Below are 21,211 nucleotides of genomic sequence, written 5' to 3'. Positions count from 1 at the left end.
AATACAAAGACAAAATCAAGAATAAAAAGAAATTACTTATAGCTTGTATTCTTAAGAAAAACATTTAAAATTGAAATGAAACAAATTGTATTCTATTCTTAAAAAACTTTTAAACGTTCAATGCAAATTGCACTGTGTCAACAAATATCGTCATTTGAATTTGGAATTTATTTGAAAGTATTATTCTTTTGTGCCAGTAATTCAATATGTTTATGCGTTAGCATATACGTACAATTTACTAATATTTTAAGATTTTATTTATTTTTGCTATAAAATATAAGCTTACATATTTTTTCTAAAATGCTTGCTCATTTATTTGTGGAAAAATTATAATTTGCATTCATTCGTTGTTAAACACATAAATGGCTTCAGCCATTATTAGTTTTTTCTTAAAATTGATATCGTCAAATTGTTATACATAAAACAGAACTAATAAAATTCCTTTAAACAAAACCAACATTAATGCCAGTTCAAATGAAATAATTTATCATTTTATTTGGTCAAAAACGAATTCGCAATAATTATTACTGAATACATCAAAACATCAAAGACTACAAAACACTGGTCCTTTAGAAATGTTTGAATAAGAAAATCGATTATTAATTAATTTTCTCATTAATAACAATTCTCTTGCACCGCTTGCATTATGAATAAAGCTGAGCGTTCATTAGCGGACAGATATATAGGGTGGGTACACATCATTAATCACCATTGGATATATCGTTAATCCCCTTATCGAGTATACGGGTATTACATTAATAAATCTTTCAAAGATGAAATACTTATCTCTTTTGTAAGTGAAATTAATAAAAGGAGTATGTTGATTAATTAGTGTGTAAGATATATAAGTTATAAGTATGTTGATGTAATTTTTATATTCGTGTTTTCGTATCGTATTTTTTCAGATTTTCGGTAGATTTCTTAATAGTAGCACGGAGCCTGGAATCGTGGCCAGTATATGGCAATAAGCTCACCCCCTATTATATGGGACTTATAAAACAAATAGTGAAAAGTAGGTTACATTGTACAGTGGTATTACGTACCCTAATATGCACATTAGCATGTCCCCAATAGAAAGTCATGACGATACGTTAGGGCGTTTTTAATTTATAGCATTTATAAAACAATTATAACACACTCGTAAGTTGAGTTCATATCGTTACACACACAGACAAATGTGGGTTTCTAATTAAAATTCTAGAACCTAACGACATAATCAAACACTTTATGACTGTCATGAAGTATTCAAACCTTTAAATTGCAAAAATAATTTTATTTAAAAGACTACCATTAAATTTTTAATGGTTATTTAACGAAATTATGTTAAATTTTTAATAAAAAATATCATTGCACTTTAATGTGAAAATATAGGTAATATTTATCATTATTTATAATAAAGAATAATACACAAAAACAAATATAATACCAAAAGCAATTGTTAAAAATATTTTTAAATTATAATATAACAATAGGGCCTTTCGTGTAAAATAAACAATTAATTAATCATTAAAAACTCATTTGCAATAATTACAGACTGCTCACAATTTTTCAACATGATGCCATTAGCTTTTTGCAAAAAAATGCTTCTTAAAAACAATATTTTAGAATTGCAACAGATCACATTATCTTCATTTTTCATTGAGACTAAAAACGGACAGTAGTGATATAATTTTATTTTAATTTTTTATATTATGTAATTTAATTATTACCAGTAATTTATTTAAAGTTTCGAAAGAATTTTTTTGGTTATATCATGCCTCATCAACTAATTAATCCATAATTTTCTTTATATCAATTCTTAAAGGCTCCCAAAAACAAATATATACCAATATTACATAATAAACAAAAAAAATAGAGTAAAATGATCCTAAAAGTCACAATAAATATTCAGTCATCTGACCGTTTTAATATAGTATCTGCGCCCACCTGCGTTTCTTTACAAGTATTTCGCATTACCATATTTTATAAGTCTAGGGAACGTAACTGAGGCATTCACCTCAATCCCATTCGTACCTATATTCAGAACGTAGTGCGAAGCCGACGTGAATTTTAATTTTGCAACACCCACTATTTTACCGGTATTGTTAGCAGTTTCTTGTAATAGGGGGCTGAGTCTGTTGTTATATACTATGCCGGGCACAATTTTGGGCTCATTAATATTACTGAGAAATTTTCAAAGATTCGAAAAACTTCAATGTTAGTTTGAAAATTTTGGGCTCATTGATATTACTGAGAAATTTTTGGAGACCCGAAAATCTTTAATGTCACTTTACTCAATTTGGGAATTGAACTCAGTTGAGTTCTCTTTTGCGGCGAACAAAAGGTATTTAGTTCGATTCCAGAAATAATATATCACAGAAGTCTACATACACATGACATCCACACCCAAAACAACAATTTGTGAATCACACAAAGAGTTGCTTCGTGCGGGAATCTAACCGGCTACACGCTGCACGCCAGCCAGTTCTCTAGCTACCGCGCCAACAGTGCAATCAAAACTAATCTCAAATAATGACTCAATCAAAAAAACAAGAAATACAAATACTGTAACTATTGCTTACTATATACTTTTACCAGCATTCTAATTTAGATACATATTACTCGTAAATTTTCTAATACCAGTAGCAAATTTAATCTGGCTTCAAAAAGGAAAAATCTTCTACTGATTAACATTCACAGTGATTCCCTGAGGGGCCACGACGCTACAATCTCTCCCTTTCACAGCAGCTACAGATGAAATGAAGCATATCTTGAAATGTTTCATTTGTAACTTAATGAATTCCCGACGTTTTCATAATTAAAAATATGGAAAATGTACAGTACAGTGGAATATATTTTATTACATTAGAGTGAAATGTGTTGGAAGAACCGATTTAAGAACTGCACATATGCCAGAGACCGGACAGCAGTGCCCTCTGATACACGTGACTATTTTAAAGTGCAATCTCCAACCCTTTTTTATGAGATAAGCCGGTAAACGAGCTTACAGTTTACCTGACGTTAAGCAATCGGCGCCGCCCATGAACACCCGAAACACCAGAGGCGGTACAAGTGTGTTGCCAGTCTTTTGGGAGAGGAATTTATAGATGATGTGAAAAAAACGCAAGAGTTGTTTCACGTCGGTTTTCTATGAGATCGTGGTATCAATCCTGCAGAGCCGGCCCATTCGTGTCGTAGCTTGACTCTCCCACACTTTGAACATGGATACATTCCTCTATGTTTACCAACAAAAAACGGATTCAAAGAACTTATTATTACCTCCCAAACTTCACTATTCCACCTGCATTCACCCTAAAAGTCATACTACGTCACAAAAGGCCAGCCACTTCAAAATTCAACGGTATGACCGTGAAAGCGACGCGCGCACATGACGTCACATCCCCACTCCTCCCATTTGATCTTGACCCGGAATTAGGTCAGGATCGAGTCCCGCGCAGCCTCCGACCTTGCTTCCATTTCCTGCTACATCGATACTTACTGTATTTTTTATTTGGGCCTTGAAAAATGTATTTGTGTACCGGGAATTCTATTTTTAGCTGTGATTAGATAAGTATTGTGTTTATTTATTTGTTTTCTTCTCTTGTTATTTATGTAAATACGACTAGTACCTTTGTATAAAAATTATGGTGTTTATTTTGATTTTAAAAACGATTTTTGTTTAGCTTGACCTGTTTGTCAGTTTGGATCAAATTTAGTAATTGGGATTTAACCCCTTTCCTGATATGACCAATCGATCTGATATTTGGTACACACTCTCTATGTTGATGATCATACAATATAAGCCAAGCATTAAAACCGTTTAGTATAAAATATATTTTTATCGTGTTTGTTTTTGTCGTGTTTGTGTGTGTTCTTTCATGTTTAGCGAATGTCACGAACATAGGTGTGGTAATAATGTTTTAGACATGCACGCATACATACAAAGATAAAAAGAATAGTGCAAATAAAATAACCATTTTATTTGCACTATTATTTTTTAAAGAAGACAACCGTCTTCTTTAAAAAAATAAGTAGTAGAAGAAGGCGTAATATTACGCCATCGTCAGATCCTTAACTCGACTATGAGCTTTTTCTACATGAGGTCGCTTGGCTATAATGTCCAAAGTTGGTAGGCTACAAGGCAGACTAAATTCGGGTACGACATACAAAACATCAATTTGACATTCACAAAAGTTGTATGAAAAAAATATATTAATTTATACATACATAATCTTGATGATTAAATTTTTCAACAACGTTTTTTTTTATCAAATCGATCCCGCCAATCTGCTGCGATAAGCTCAAAGCTGACAAACAAACTGTATTTCATTTTTGTTTATATAGATTAACGAGTATAAAAGCCTCGCAATATTCGGCAACGTCATTTATCAAAGTTTCAGTGGAATCCTGAAAATTCTTGTAACTTTTGATAACAATAAAAATGAGAACTATCCATCATAGAAGAACGACAGAGTGAATGATGAATGAACGACACTTAGGTAACATTCATTCGTTCTTCATATGAAAAGTAAATATGAACATGTTTTTCTTTTGTTAGGTAAGCAGAAATTGTGGTTTCGTCTTTCGTCATTTACATTTTGCTGTATCATACAATAGGATTTGATACCTTGCCCAGACATCCACTCAAAATTTTAAAAGATCAGAATTATGATGATGATATTCTGTGCTTGGACGTCTACACACACTTCATGTAAATGCATGTACACGTCTATGTGTGTGGTTTGTCATATTATTTTATGCTGTAAGCCGGTAAACGAGCGTACGGATCACCTGATGGTAAGCAATCGCCACCGCCCATGGACCCCCGAAACACCAGAGGCGTTACAATTGCGTTGCCGGCTTTTTGGGGGTTAGGAATTTAAGGATTCAACAATCCTTAAATTTGTAACTAATCTTCTCAATCCCCGATTCCCGTTGGAGAAATGGAAAATTTAGGGAAGGACGTAATTAAGGCTCTGATAACCTCACAGATACACTCTCATATACTGTTATTTGTGTTGAAAAAAAAAAGGAGAGGAATAAATAAAAAAGATTCCTAGCCTTGTATATTGTCAAAAACAACTTCGTACAAGACACTAGACAATCTTCATCTCATCATTCTGCCATTTTTATTTTAACAACAAAATAAGTACAGCTGTGTGTAGCCCTAGTAACAGTGAAGTAAATCGATAAGTCTTGTTATGACAAGTTTGAGCCTCTTTAGTGATTATCCTTACACATTAAAACTTTCTTTGTTGTCATGACAATAAGTTTCATGTTACTGTGACAAGATAAGCAATAAAACTAGACAAAATAAAAATGATGTATAAAATCATATTGTATAGGGTGTCCGGTGGCAGAATTAGGATTTTAAAATTAAATAATAAAAAAACGGCATAATATATTTTTTTATTTCAATAACTATAACAAAGAAGGGAATTGCGGATTTTATTTCTTAAAAATTATTTCGTCTAAATGTTGACCGTCACGTCGGACACACTCTTGGAATCTGGCTTCAGTATTCCGCGCCACTCGCTGGAGAAGGGACGTCGGGATGTCATTAACCTCGCGAACGATATTTTCTTTTAATGCTGAGATGGTTGGTGGAGCGGTTACATAAACTTTACTTTTGAGGTATCCCCACAGTAAAAAGTCCATGGGGGTAAGATCCGGCGACCTGGGTGGCCAGGGGATGTCAGCAAAACGACTTATTAATTTGTTAGGGAACAAATCACGAAGAAGCGCCATGGTCTCTCTAGCAGTGTGAGGCGTGGCGCCATCTTGATGGAACCATGTCTGTGAAATGTAGGCAGGATGTTCTCTTAATTTTGGCAGAAAAAAATCGGTAAGCATTCGCCGATGAGACACAGCGGTCACAGTAATGGCTTGTCCTTAACGATTTTCAAAAAAAATAGGGACCGATTATTCCTCTGCTTGACAATGCACACCAAACCATCACTTTGGGACTGTGAAGTGGCTGTTGATGTTTCAATCGTGGGTTCTGTCCTTTAGGTGACCAATAACGACCGTTCTGTTTATTTACACTTCAATTTAAATGAAAATGGGCTTCATCGCTCCAAAAGATTGTGTTCACTGTAGGAAATCGCTGCAACATTGTGTCGCAGAAACTTTTGCGCAAATTGTAATCATTAGGCTTAAGCGCTTGCACAATTTGAATTTTAAAGGGGTGAAGTTTAAGGTCCTTTTTCAATATTTCGTGCACAATCGTTTTTGGGAGCCCTAGAGCAGCCGCTCTCTTACGCACGGACTGTCGCGGGTTATCACGTAAACTGTTTGCGACTAGTTCGATGTTGTCATCAGTCCTCGAAATTCGACTAGGTCCCAGCCGCGGATTATTTGCTGCTGAACTTGTTGCTCTGAACCTTCGCACCCACAATCGAATCAAATCTTCGCTTGGCGCATCACGTAACCGTCGGATATTGTACCGCGAACAAAATCTTCGACGAGCAATAGCACAGGAATCGTTTGCTTTAAAATAAGCTTCGATTGCGAACGCACGTTGTTCACCCGTCCACTGCGACATCGTGGGTAAGAAACCCGCACGAATGATGAATTGAACGAGACCACCCCGTACGCCCCTCCGCTAACGGTTCGAAAATAGTTCAAAATTTTAATCCTAATTCTGCCACCGGACACCCTGTATTATGTATAAAGTGATGGCTTGATAATATTGCATGTTTATGTTAAGCTTACATATGTAAAGTCAAATCAACTGAATTTGGGAACTCAATTGTATTTAAAGGAGATATCATCAAGGATGAGAACTAATCAGGTTTTCAAATAATTTCATAAAGAAATCAAACTTAAAGTGTGAGAAAGCCATGCTCCGGCAAAAATGGGCCGGCCCGACCGGAGTAATACTACAGCCTCACAGAAAACTGACGTGAAACAACGCTTGCGTTATGTTTCGTTGCGTGAGTGATTTTATTAGACGCCCAATTTTCCCAATCCATGGGGAATCGGCCCCAACAGCCCCTAAAGTTCTAGCCCCCGAAAGGCCGACAACGCACTTGTAGCGCCTCTGGTGTTTCGGGTGTCCATGGATAGTGACAGTTGCTTACCTTCATGTGGCTTATACCAAAAAAATAAACTAAATGTAGTATTTAACTTTTACAATAAAATGCTCAAAAGGCTTTAAAAATAATTACCTCTACCTAAACCACGAGGGAATAAAAAGCGAAAATTATTTACACACAGAATATATCAGAAAAAAAGAACTTCATTTAACAAAAGCGAACTCCCACTAGTGCACTAAAAGTATCGTACCTTTTATAAAATCTTCTGTTGCATTGAAAACATTTTTTCTTTTATAATTAGTTAATGTATCTCCAGAGATTTTCCCTCGAGACTAAAATCCAGCTTCTTTGTGCATAATAATGCAGTAACAACTGCGTTTAAAGCAATTTACCGCTTTTTTAATGTAATATTTAAAAAACTTGCAAAGAAATATGCATTTAGTTTTAAGTAAGGAATATGGTATAAAAATCTAGAATGGCTTTGTTTGGCTAATTTGTTTTCCTTTGGGTTTAATGTCGCTTATATTCAAACATGTTTTTGTAGTAAGATTTTAGATATAGTAATATATTGTTGTGTAATTGATCGATAGTTTTAATATCAATAGTGGATGATTTGTTTTCTTTGTGGATAAGTGAATGATGACTCGGAAAATGATATTTTTTATTGGACTGCCGATAAAACTTTTAATGGTAGGGTATTTTTATTCAATCTAATGTCTTTTACAACTAGACGTTAGTTAATATGATTTTATTGTAACTTTCGTGAGACATACTAAATTAATTATTATGTTATCGGCTTACTCAAGACGTTAATATTAAGAAATCATCGTTATAAAATAAATCATACTAATTAGAAATTATTCTGAAATTCATTTTATTGTGTCATACCTAAACACCCACTTAATTTCAATTACAAACACAGCCTAACGCCACAAGCCAAAAGCTAATTTAAGATCGTATGTACAACAAAGGACCACAAAACAGGCCGCGAAAAGCCACACAATTGTGGGAAGCCTTATTTAGCAAGACGATGACTTAAACCTCAACGCCTACGTTCTTGGAAAAATGTCCTAACAAAATATCAAGCCGAGAAAATTGCCTGGCAAAGTCGAAAATACCTTTAAAAGGGAAAACGTTGCAACCTTCAAAGTGTTGAAACACAAAGACATAGTAGCACATAGAGTGAACATGAAAAGAATCAAAACCTACTATTTTGAGTAAACAGTAACAAACGTACTATTTTTAGTACACTCATATATACGTGGGTGAACATTGTACTTTGTACAGTACGGAGCCGGCAGCCACGCCCACGTTTCGGGAAAGTCTCGTTTCAATGTGTGCGTCACCATAACCGTCTGTCGGTGTATGTGTGCGTTTAATATTCACCGTTTATTTGTCTTGTATTGTAAATGTGTATGTGTGTGTTGTAGTAGACGTAGTAAAAGAAGATAGCTCTGTATTTGGGTTAGTACAGAGATTAAAACTTTGGCTGATTATCGTGGGCGTCAATGTTGCTATGAAGAGTATTTTTAGGTTAATTTTTAGAACAAATATTGTGTGTTAGTCTCAGGTTTTATAAAGTCGGATAGAGTACTTCCGTCTCAAAAAAAGGACCTGTGAATTGAAAAATGGCAACTGGAAGACATAATTTGTATATTTTAATGTAAAACGACAGAGGTGTGTATCGAAAATATTTGCACATTTTAATAACGATATGTTTTTGCTCTGATTAATATTTTTCGCAGAACGTATGAAATCAATGTTATGAAGAGCACATAAAAATGCATTGATATTAAAGTGTGCAATGAAATAAAACCTCTTGAATACGAAATAATTGGAAAACCAACTATTGAGTTTCTGTTTGTCCGATTCTACGAACAAAAATACAACTTACAGTCACGTAAATTATTTGCACTTAATAATTTATATATTCTGTCTCTAATAAAAAAGTAACTACTAAAAGTCATTGTTACAATAAAAAATAACTAATTGTTACGTCCTTTATACAATAATGTCACATTCACAATATCTTTCAAACAAATTCAAACTTTTAATGACGAAAATCACACTTATTCTCAATGCAATAAGGACATTCCATTTCCAATTTATTTCTTTATTTTGTCCTTCAAAGTAAATTAATTAAAAGGAATGTCAAAAGAAGATCTAATGTCAAAGAATATTTCAAAGTGTAGCATCTTCGTAGCAAGTTACTACGGCGTAGTACGCTACGCCGTAGCACGTACCATATCACTTTCAAAAATGCCTTTGTACTTTTAGCGACACTGGAAGTATTTTAGATGCAATTTTCCTAATTTTACACGTGTTCATTTAAAATACTCAAAGCATTCTGATACCATATACACATACCTGCTCACGTTTGTCTGTTTGTCAAGATTCGGTCTCTTTTTTCGGTTTTCCTAAAATTTCTCAGTAGCATGTAGTCTGGAATTGTGCCCAGTATATGGTAATAGGCTCACACCTTATTACATGTGTGTTGTACATTAAAGTGTGTGTACATTGTACAGAAGCATTAATTACCATAATGTACTTCTCTGTTTACCCCTTGAGGGATGAAAGGGATGATGAAGGGATATAACAATTTTGATATCAAGCCTTTAATGAATACATACTTAAGATGATCAGGGAATTATGCTTGCTCAGTAGTCTTGTTCAGATCTACTATCCAGCTTAATTAATTATATCTATCAAATATAAATGAATAAAGCGTGAATAAATTAGCGACTCATTGTGAATAATCATACAAGGTCGTACAAAGCAATTAAGGGCGAATAAATAAAATACACCTTTCTGAAGGATATTTTCTCATTGAAAGTAATTAGCGTGGAAGCTTGGAACGCAGGCTTTTTTCATTATTCAGTTATTTGATCCCTACTCGATACTTAATGAAGGTCATAAAGAAAATTAAATGTTTAGACGAATCGTAATAAATATCTTTAAAAAGACAATATTTTTTCGAAGCATTGTCGATTCAGAGCATGCTTCAGATTTGAAAGAGAGTCTATTGAGTAAATCTGATTTATTGATAATAATTATTTTATAGTGTTAGTGAGATTTATGCAATGTCACGTCTGTTATCTTCGAATGTTTAGGCAGAGATGTACATTACGGCACGTAATACCGCTATATAATTTTAATAGGGATAATAATAAGTAATAAGTCCCAGTAATAAGGGGTGAGCCCAATGCCATATACTGGGCACAGTTCCAGAATCCGTGCTACTACTAAGATATTTTCAAAAACCCGAAAAAGCGCAGTAATACTTTGCCCGACCCGGGAATCCAACCTGACACCTCTTGACCGGTATTGCACTTGCGACCACTCGACCAACGAGGCAGTCTCTCGTCTTAACTATTAGTGAGATGTATACCCGAAGATCTTGCAAATCCAGCCATGATTAAAAAATAATAACGCCACAAAAAAACCTCAAAAAGCTATAAATAAAAATATACATAAATAACCGATTATCCGATTAACTATCGCCAATAATTTATTCAACACCGAACACCCATCCATCATGAGCAACATAATGCGCCAAAAATCACCTGCTACCCGGCCTTGGATCCGGATAACCGGGCCAAGTTTGCCCGGGTATCGAGAACTTCCTCGTTTCCAAGGACAGGGTATTAGACTGTTTCGTGTTATTGTAAAAATCATGTTCCAAGGATAGTTAATGGTGTATTCACCCCATAAGGAAGAAAAATAGAGTGGAAAGCTCATATATTTTTTTCTGAGTACTTTGGTTGAGTAGGATCGTTTTAGAACCGGGGAATGTGTTGTTAGGAACTACATGGACGTTATAAATGGTGGTGCAGTTTTGGACAAAAGAAATGAAATCCTTCGAAGAGTAGACGATATCATCAGGATTTGTCAATAGATGAGTGATGGATGAAACCGAAAATAATATCAGAAATAGGGGTGACCTGTATCAAAGGATCTAATATGATGGTGATGTTGGCAATTTAATATACTGTTGCTCTAAGTTACTAAATATTCTCTTGTAAAGGCCTGTCTAGTAGAACAATGGTCTAAATTATATTTTTTATGGTATAAGCCGGTAAACCAGCCGACGGATGACCTGATGTAACGAAACAACGCAAACGTTTTTTCACGTCGGTTTTCTGTGATATTACGGCAGTCAAGCCGGCTCATTCGTGTGGTTGCATGGCTCTCCCACACTTAGATAGGTTTACTTAAAAAAAAAGTAATTTAACATTCTCAAGAAAGACATAAAAGAACGCTTAAATTGTCAACTTGAAACTAACTTAACAACTAGGCACAAAGTTAAGGCCTATCTTGCAGACGAAATGAGAATTCTATTAAAGTGAACTTGGACAAACAACTAGAACCAATTAACTATAATAAACAATGTCGCCTGGTCGAAGAAACTATTCGTACAATGTCGTTATTACATTATTTTCCGACGAAGGCAAAGGGTTCCGTTTGTAAGATATTGGATCTGTGGGTTTTAGCTACACGTGTATAAGATAGGTTTGATTTTAAAAGTTTTTTTTATTTAATTTGCTATGTATGAGCATATGTTAGGGAAGATGAATCTTGTACCTTACTTCAAAGCTGATATTTTCAAGCTTTGAACTTAGGCAATTAATACACGTTTAGTTTGCATCGCTATAAATGTTAAGCAGTTACAAGAAGGCTGTTACAGGATACACTACTCAATTTAAATGATGTAAATCTATGTACGAGCTACGATGGGGCTGAAATTATTATTTAATAATCAAAAGCCTCTAAATAAATAAAGGTATAAAACATTATGTAAAAGTTTATCATGAATTTTAGGTAAACCTAAGTATCACATATTTATATCAAAGTATAAGGCTAGAAATCAACCAATTACTATCTTTAACACTTTTTTATTAAACCAAGCATATTTGTTTGTTTATCTTGTTACCATTCAAAGATTCCTTATACAGATTTACTGGAAAAGTATAAAATTCTAAGTCTTGAATCGAGACGCTTGCTTCTAGATGTAATGATGCTGCAAGGTTTGTGCCACAATAGATTCGACTGTATCGATATTACAAATAAAATATGCCTTACTGTACCCAGAACCGTAATTCGGCGGGGGCTCGCATGCCTCGTTTATTCCATATGGACTCCTGTAAGACTAATGCCGGGGCACGTGTGCCTCTTCGTCGTCTTGTGGAAACCTATAACACGCACTTCATGGACATAGACATCTGTTTCCAGGAATACATAATAAATTCAAAAATCTCGTTATTAATAAATTGTACATTAAAATCTAAATTATAATTTAATAATCTTAAATTCTTTAATTCTAATAAATCAATAATTCTTAAAATTCCGTTATACATTTAATTGACTTATCTGTGGACAATAATGTGGGTTATATGTTTACCTATTTATCTATTATTCTCTTTTTGTAATTAGTACCAATTAGCATGTAACTGTTTTTTGTCCCTAATCAATAAAATAAAAATAATAAAAAATCTTATATCGAATTAAATTGAAGTGTTCTATGGTTGTAATATTGTCGTCTGGAGATAAGAAAACAAAATATTTACCATGCTTACTTACGAATATAATATCGAAAACAACAAAATATTTTCAACAACCAACCGATATCAAAAACATATCAAGATAATAAATAAGCTTTGATAGTATAATTTGATGAAAACAAAAACATAATATAAACATATTACGTTGCCTAGCAACGACATGACTTTCATCTTTTGTCTAGTAAGGTCTGGCCAATTTCCAAGATGGCCGCCGAGGCAATGACTCGTGCGTTACGAACCCAAACATCCAAGTTTACTTGTTGCATCAAATGTCTGGCTTTGGCTTGTAATATTTTGCTACTATCGCTATCTCTGTAATTTTAGTGTTTTGTTGTACGACATTTTACATATTTGAAATGATAAAATTACATTTTTGACGCCACATGCAGATAATCGCTTCTTTATTTATTAATTAAGTTATGAGTGTGTCGTGGTGGTCCAGAAGTTTAAGATGCTCGCTTCTTACATAAGGGTGCGGGTTCGAAACAAAAAAACTGTAATATTTTTATTTCTAAAGAAAAACTAATTCTCTTAATAGATTTGTTCAATTAATAATTTCACATATTGTTCTTATTTACTAATTAATCCGTACTATTTTAACACCAATAACTAACAAAAATAAATAAATAACTTAACAAACACTTAGCTTAACTTAACAGTTAAACACAATAACTTAGAACGTGATTGAATCTCACTTAGCGACGCAATCAACAGTAAATGAACCCGTGTCCTTTCGTTGCTATTATCAAGATTGAGAATAAAATCTAAAAGCTTTTTATTGTTAGGTTATGTTACGAGTGGCGTGGCCTTTAACATACATATACATATGTATTTATGTATGTATGTTACACTATATAGTACATGTTCTCCTATGTTATGCGAGCGCTTTGATGTAACCACTATTTAGAATGTCAAGAATACAAGCATTTACTAGTATTTTTTTAACTAGTGTGGAAGAGCCATGCTTCTTCACGAATGGGCCGGAGTTATACCACGGCCTCTCAGAAAAAAGGCGTGGAATAACGCTTTCGTTGTATAAGCTACAATACCGGAGGCCCAATTACAATTTTACTATGGGCCTCCTATACCATTGGAATATGGGTGGCCCAATTAGGGTAGGACTAGGACTTACGACGCTCAGGTTTCAGGACTTAGGCACTTCGATCTGTTCGAGAATATTATAAAAGTATTTACTTTAATCTATCTCCTCAATTTTTTGCAATTATATGTTATAAGTCTTATGTAATATTACTAGCCATAACTCCAAACTCAATGCTACAACGGACAACACTTAGAAACCTTCTTGGAACCACAATGTTTGTCTAGTCAAAACATACTGGAACTTTCCAGAGAAATCAACGACTATCTAATTACTCTTGTAACATCTCAGCGATTAAGACCTTACGTTACTTAAAGCAAGATTGTTATTTTCCAACTTCAAGATTAAAGGCGAAAAATGTCTAGGAAGGTCGTAAAAAGTAGTAAATGTACTATGATAAAGCGTTGGCAGTGTGAAAAGGAACTCTTTTAGTGAATACTGTTAAAGAAATGAAGTCAACCTCATCATCTTAAGAGGTTTGACCCTATACTGTAATCTGACTAACGAACTGAGAGAAACTTGCGGTTAAATCAACTAAAAAGGTCGTATACCTACGTATCTCTTTATAAAAATAATAGTTTTCTTTATTAATGCATCTGTGGTCTCCGCACGTATTCTATAAGTGTGTTCCATTTATAAAAAAAATAATGAGTAATAAGTTGTCACGAGTGATAAGGTGCCAGTATTGTTTTTCTTTTTCTTAGAATTCTATGTCATTTTTAAATGAAGAATCTTTTAATTTATTGTTGGTGAAATTAATATAATTAATTTAGTTTTACTAAAAAAATGACAAGGTATGAAAGTTACAATTAAAAAAATCGTAAATACAACCTTTGTTATATTTTTGTAACTTCTTCGAAAAGAAAATTATGTTATATAATACATAGACTACATATTATATTACATAATGTAAATAATGATTGATGGAAGCCAAACACATCCAAATCAACGTAGCATAGCACATCTCTTAAGGAAAACCACTCATATAACCTTTTTAAAAGGAAACACTTGATACATTACGCCTTCCAAAAACAAGCAACACCCGCGAAAACATCTTCAATCGAATTAGCTAATATCAAGTGAAATGCTACGGCGAAACCCAGTCAATTGTAACACGGTAATGTAACCCTAACTCCGTAAGCTATAAGGCTCATTATCCTGTCAATCAACATTAAATTGGGCATAATTTTGGTGAAACCGAACCTTACTGTATTACACCAATTGTATTGCCATCTGGAAAATTTAATACGAAACCGACATTAGTAGCAATTAATGTAGACTAAACTATTGGGGACTCGTGTAGGAGTGAGATCTCTAATAAAGCTGAACCTTTTAAACGGTGGAGATTTTGGTAAAAATGTATGTTGTCTGTCACCCAAGTAACGAGAGGGCTTTTATAATATTATTGGCTAATGATGATATACCGAACATTAACAACTAACAGAATAATAAGGGATACTTTGAATTTCAATAATAGTTAAAGCATTATTTCTCTGCAATATAAAACTAAGATAAGACTATATGAATTTTCGATTCTATTTTAACATAGATAACGTTTAAATTAGCGTCAGTAGCCTTATTTGTCACCTCAAAATCTGCCTACATTTTACAAGCTTGCAACAAATCAAATCAAAAACAAATAGAAATTATAACCAGGAACATATCTACCAACTCCTTAAACAAACAATAAGTAATGACGTCACATATATGATCGAAAACTGCCGACTACTGCTACCAATCTCAGTTGTTGATTGTTCACCCAAATTTGGCTTGCTAGACTAATTAACCCTTATGTAAATGTAAATAAAGGCGAGGGTGCCATTAACTGAGCATGTAAACACACCCATATTACTCAACTAGTGTCGGTTTGTATTGGGCTGGAAACACTAAATGGACTAGGTCTAAAAGGTAGGATTCTAGACTACTGAAAATGTATTATAGCTGTAGCTCTTTACAAATGACCTTGATATTCTTTGATGATGTAATAAAAAAATTAAAAGTATGCTCAGTATGCGCTGTATCAAACTGCTTATGGAATATACTTTTGCAGTATTGTGTTAACGACCTAACAGATCTCCTGATGGTAACCAATCGCCGCCGCCCATGGACACCCAAAACACAAGTATTATTGGGGAATCGGGAATTAGAAAGATAGGGAAGCGAGGTAAGTGGGCCTCCGGTAACATTATTCACATAACTAAATACAAAGCAAGCGTTGTTTAACGTTGGTTTTTTGTGACGGCGTGGTATCACTCCAGTCGATTCGTGCCGAAGCAAGTTTCCCCCAAGCGAATGAAACAATCGCTAATATTGTAAAGTAATTTTAAATTCAAAAGATTGAGATATTGCTATCACTAAAGCAATTTGTTAAGTATTTTTACTGAAAACTTAGTAATCCATCATTGTGAAATAAATGCTTTGACTTTGACTTTGAAAAAAATACTTTAGTAGTTTTTTTAATCACTTAAAAAAGTGCTAAGTAAATTGTAATCTAAAAGTATGAAAATCCTTAAACCATATTTAAAAATGTTCACATCCATTTTCATTTTAACTCATTGTTTTGACAAGTTTTATTTTCAAAGTACACGTTTGCAATTTAATTATATTTTAATTAGCCAAAGAATGTAAAACAAATACTTTACGTCGCTGTTTAATTTTCCCATTAACTAATTTTAATTATAACAAGATTGTTATGGAAAACCTTTTAAATAAAAGAAAAAAAAATTTTTTTTGAAATTGGCTTGAAAGTAGTTGTGTTCCTCGTCAAACAGTTACATGAGTAAACCGATAACATAGCAATTAATTTAGTATATATGTATGCTAAAATTATAATAAAAGAAAAGAAAAAATACATATAAAACCAGGTTTTTTTATAATATCTTTACCAGTTTTCGCATTACTTTACATTTCAAACTGAAAATGTCACCATTAAAAAGAATAGATTTATAAAAACCAACCTGAGATCTACAATTTTATTCATAACTCTAAAATCTGATGTATTTTTTTTTTTTTTTATTGTTAAATGGGACGACGTTTGGCCGCTATCTCACCTGATAGTAAGTGATGATGTGGCCTACGACGGAGCACGTCTGCCCATAATTATATAATTTATAATTTTATATTATATAATTTCTATTTATCCTTTCAACATAAAATCATTTAACATAATAATAAACGAACCGACATTGTCAATAAACATATTCACTTTTAATAACATCGATACGATCGACTTCACATTTCATAAAGCAGTTTTAATTTAATTTATAATAATACGAATGTCAAATGAACATCCACAGACAATAGAGTTTCTGCCGGACCGGAAGAAAAGCCATCTTCGAAACGGATATTGAATTCAGTATACTAATTAGTTTTTCATTTCTGTGTTTATATTTCTCCTTTCATATATTTCCTGTTTTATTTATTAAACTTCTACAATATTCAATTATTTTAAAACGAAGTTAATTATTATTTTACCGGCTTACTCACGTAACTGTTTAACGAGGAACTCGACTAGTTTCATGAACAGCATTCCGCGAAATAAACTAGTGGAGTTCTTCGTCAAACAGTTACGTGTGTAAGCCGATAACATAATAATTAATTTAGTATGTCTCACGAAAGTTCTAATAAAATTATTTTCAAACCTATTGTACTCAAAGGTTTTTCGCGTCAGTAAGTAATAATTTCTTCTCAAAATCGATAATACTTTTGACGTTTTTTTTCAAAAGTAAGTACCTCGTGGTCCAAAATTAAATGTAACAGGGGAATATAAACTCTAATTGCAAAACCCTTAAGTTTGGAAATCCCAAAAACAGAGTTACACTGCTTTACTCATTTGCTACACAATTAAGCAGAGAACTTTGTGTTTACGACGACTAGACCAACGAGACGGTATACAAACACACAACCAAACAAACAAACTGTTGTAACTATAGTTAGTATCTTATACACATCACATACACACATCCGAGAAACTCCCAGACTTAGTTTTATTACAGAGAAAGTCTTATTACATTCGAAGAACGAACTCTGTCTTCGATCCAACAATCACTCTTTTTACTTTAACAACGAGTCAGCACAGAATACTCCACGAACATAAACGTTTATAAAATAATAAAAACACACTCGAGAAAAATAACACACGCAATAGTTTTTCAAAAAAGGAATAAAACACACAATCGATAGAAAAAACACAAATTAATTTCACAAAAAGAATAAAACACACGATAAATTTTAATAAAAAAAAAATAGAATAAAATAATAACGTATAAAAAACTGACCTTTATTGCGTACAGCAAAGGGTGCTACAAAATTTTCTTTACGAGCCGTTACAAGTTTAGTGGCAATACTAGCGAGTGTAATAAATATTTCAGTACCAATACGAGTATATCTTGTGTGGTTTTTATCAAGCAACTGTCAGTGATGTTTGGTATAGTGTCTCCGACGGATAAACCTACACAACACTATGATAGTCGGATCCGGTGATAAAATATGCAATGTATGTGTAATATGTAATAAATAAATTGATGTGTATTTTTTTTTCTTGTTATCTGTTCGTAATTCGTGTTTTGGTTGTTAGCGTCTCAATTTGATTAATTCAGTCAGGGTCGCTGTTTTAACATGTTTTTTGAGGGAGAATTTATTCTGCATCTTAGCTTCTTTTCATAAGAAATAAGCGATGTTGTACAGAAAATCACCGGTTAAGCCACATGTTCGGTTTTTCAAATCACTCACGAGTTTTTTTTTTATCGTCACGTTAATTTTCCTTTTCAAACTTTTCACAGAAAAACGCCTGCATATTTCTTGCGAACGTAAATACATTTTTTTAATTATTATTTTTGCCAAAATCCTTTTCACAAAATCACCGAAAATAATTACCCGAAAACTTGGAATAAAAAAAAATTCTGAAAAAATAAAACAAATAAAAAAAAATAAGAACTAACCTTCAACAGCTCTGGCTTCCCTGGAATCGTCGACGATCAACAGGTGGGGACGGCGCGGTCGCTCGAGCCCTTGCTCGGCGGGTGAAACGGTCGTACCGACTTGGGGAACGCCCATCGCGGCCGGCGGTCTGGGCGCGAATGTGCCTCGGAAACAATCGGGGGGCACCTATACGCAGGTGTGGGCTGCAGTTCGAGGGTTGCGCTTTGTAACTTCGATTGTACAATCAGCCAATTTATTTACTATGCAGGTAAGAAAATAAAGATTAATTCAGTACAGAGACAGACAGTAACTATATTTATACTTAATTGTGTTCTTTTTAACAAAGCTATACCTTTTGTAACTATTGTTCGGCTCTGGAGTCAATTGTCGCTGTACTAAATCAATCTATATTTTCTTACCTGCATACTAAATGATTTTATTGACTGTACCTTACCGACAGCCACACGATCATGATGCTTATTGCGTAGTTACTAAATCCCCATTTTCTTTATTCGGAAAATGTTGTGTACCGATGATAATACGGGGAAATGTTTTCCAAGGTCAACGAACATTTCAATGTTTTGTTGTAGTATCTTGTATTTTACACGTGTACTTTAATTTTGCGCGTGTCTTCCCTTTATAGGAATAATCTTTCTCACTATGAAAATTGTTTTATAATATTTTAGGCGTATTTTGGAAAGTACCGCTCCTATAATACAATGTGAAGATCTTATTATTGGGTGCTTGAACTCTTATAGGTATGAAATTTAGTTTCAGGGATGAATTTGTAGCTGGAAAAGTATTTATGTACTTTTCCATCAATGTTAAGACCCGCCACGAGTACAGATAATTATATCTGCGTACTCATGATGGGTCTAACGGTATGTTTCCACCAGAGATGTGCTACGCTACGTTGCTATGGATGCTTTTGGCTTCCACCTATAATATTCATTTGCACTGGTGGAAACGGACTCAGCTAAGCTATGTTTTGTGCTATGGATGGCTTCCCCACTATCGATACATCGCATATTCGAGCTATGTAGCTACATAGCTTAGTTTTACTGGAAACAATCACATAGTTTCACAGCATACCTATTACATTTTCGTAGTATATCTACATACCACATCTCTGGAGGAAAAACACACTTAACATATTATTAGGTAAATGTCGTGCTTATTCCACTGAATTAAATTTTAGACTGTAGATCTGGCTTCTTTATTACTTATACGATTAGTTCTAATGATAATCATATGCATCACGCTAAAACCCAAACCTTTTTGATAAACAAGAAATCATGAAAATGAACATGTTCTAACTTCAAGTTATTTTCAAGCAAGTTATTTAGTTTTCTTTGTATTTTTTAAATTCTAAAATCACTTGTAAATTAATAAATATGCAATTAAACATGGCGGAGTACAAAACAAAGCTTTTATAAATAATTTACAAGTAATTTTACATTTTGACAAGTAATTGGAATTACATAGGGCCACTTTCTCCTTGAATTATTAAATGAAGAGTAATGCCCTTGGTTTCAATTCGACGCCACATAGTAGTAGAAAAGAATAACTTTTTAAAGATTGTTTTAATATTATTGGCTTATGGACCGAAATAAGTTTTTAATTTTAGGTTTTAAAATTGTTGACCAAAACTTAATTGGAATAATTCTCATACTTTATTAATCGATTGTTAATCTTTGATGCGCTTATTTTTTCGAGCAATACTTCTTAAATCAAATTTTTGTAAGCTATATCAAGATAAATAATCAAGATTGGTGCCTTATGTTCGGTAAAGTTACCTTTTTGTGAGAGATACATCCTATGACTTGTCCACTCTTGGGTGAGGCAAGAAGGAGTATCACTGCCTAACTCAGAGTCATTTAATGGTTACTTAACCCCGTCCTTAGCAATTGTTTTCGATACGAAATCGTTACTAAGGAATAGTTTAAGTAATCATTTAATGTCTATGATATGGCAGTCAGACTCTTACTGACCCCGGTAAATCCGCAGCTTCGGATCGGTAGAGTAACTTAGCTAGTAAATAACTCATTCATTTATTTCTTTTACTTGGTTGTTACATTTTTAAATATTAAATTAAAAAGAAAAAAAAATAAAACATTTAAAAATATAAAAAGCAGTAGCCCACCAGTAACGGGATAAATCCAAGCTACCGGTGGTCAGGGCTCAAGAGAGAGGAATTTCCGGACAATACGCGCCGTGTCCAGAAGTACTGCCTTCTGCATCAGGCTCTTGATCCAACCATCTAACGTTAGCCTACTCAGGTGTTGGTCGAGGCTTTTGGCTATAAGGCCATTGGCAGATACGACTATCGGCACAATGATTGCTGAATCTACATCCCACATGTCGACAACCTCATGAGCTAAATCAAGATATTTCTAGTAAATATATTATTATAATAATATTTTTCCTAGTAGTTATACATACAAGTACAGATCCACCCTTCAGGGATTATCAAACATGTTGCTACGGTACATAATATTATGGTACGTATTATTATAATAATAAAACGTAATATAATTTAAACTAGACACGTAACAACCGTCTCAAGGCCATTTAAATATGAAATAGCTGCTAAACGAGAGTTTTTAATGTAAAATTTA

At 33.5% G+C, this 21,211-nt stretch overlaps 1 protein-coding gene across 3 annotated transcripts in view; it reads right to left on the bottom strand.

Annotated features, from left to right (window-relative positions):
* The window catches only part of LOC118271327 (synaptotagmin-10), a 125,224-nt gene extending 106,462 nt beyond the window's left edge, over window positions 1-18,762 (bottom strand). For 2 of the 3 annotated variants that reach the window (XM_050695872.1, XM_050695873.1), the window contains exon 1: window positions 18,614-18,762. In XM_050695872.1, coding sequence (XP_050551829.1) covers window positions 18,614-18,728 — 115 coding nt within the window. In that variant the 5' untranslated portion in view covers window positions 18,729-18,762. Of the gene's footprint in view, window positions 1-17,950; window positions 18,100-18,613 lie in introns of those variants that run through there. The other variant, XM_050695874.1, reaches the window with a different exon arrangement.
* Between the last annotated feature and the right edge of the window lie 2,449 nt (window positions 18,763-21,211).

This window comes from Spodoptera frugiperda, chromosome 9 (genome assembly GCF_023101765.2).
Source record: "Spodoptera frugiperda isolate SF20-4 chromosome 9, AGI-APGP_CSIRO_Sfru_2.0, whole genome shotgun sequence".
In the NCBI taxonomy this organism is placed as follows: Eukaryota; Metazoa; Arthropoda; class Insecta; order Lepidoptera; family Noctuidae; genus Spodoptera; species Spodoptera frugiperda.
This window is presented reverse-complemented; position numbering and strand designations above follow the sequence as displayed.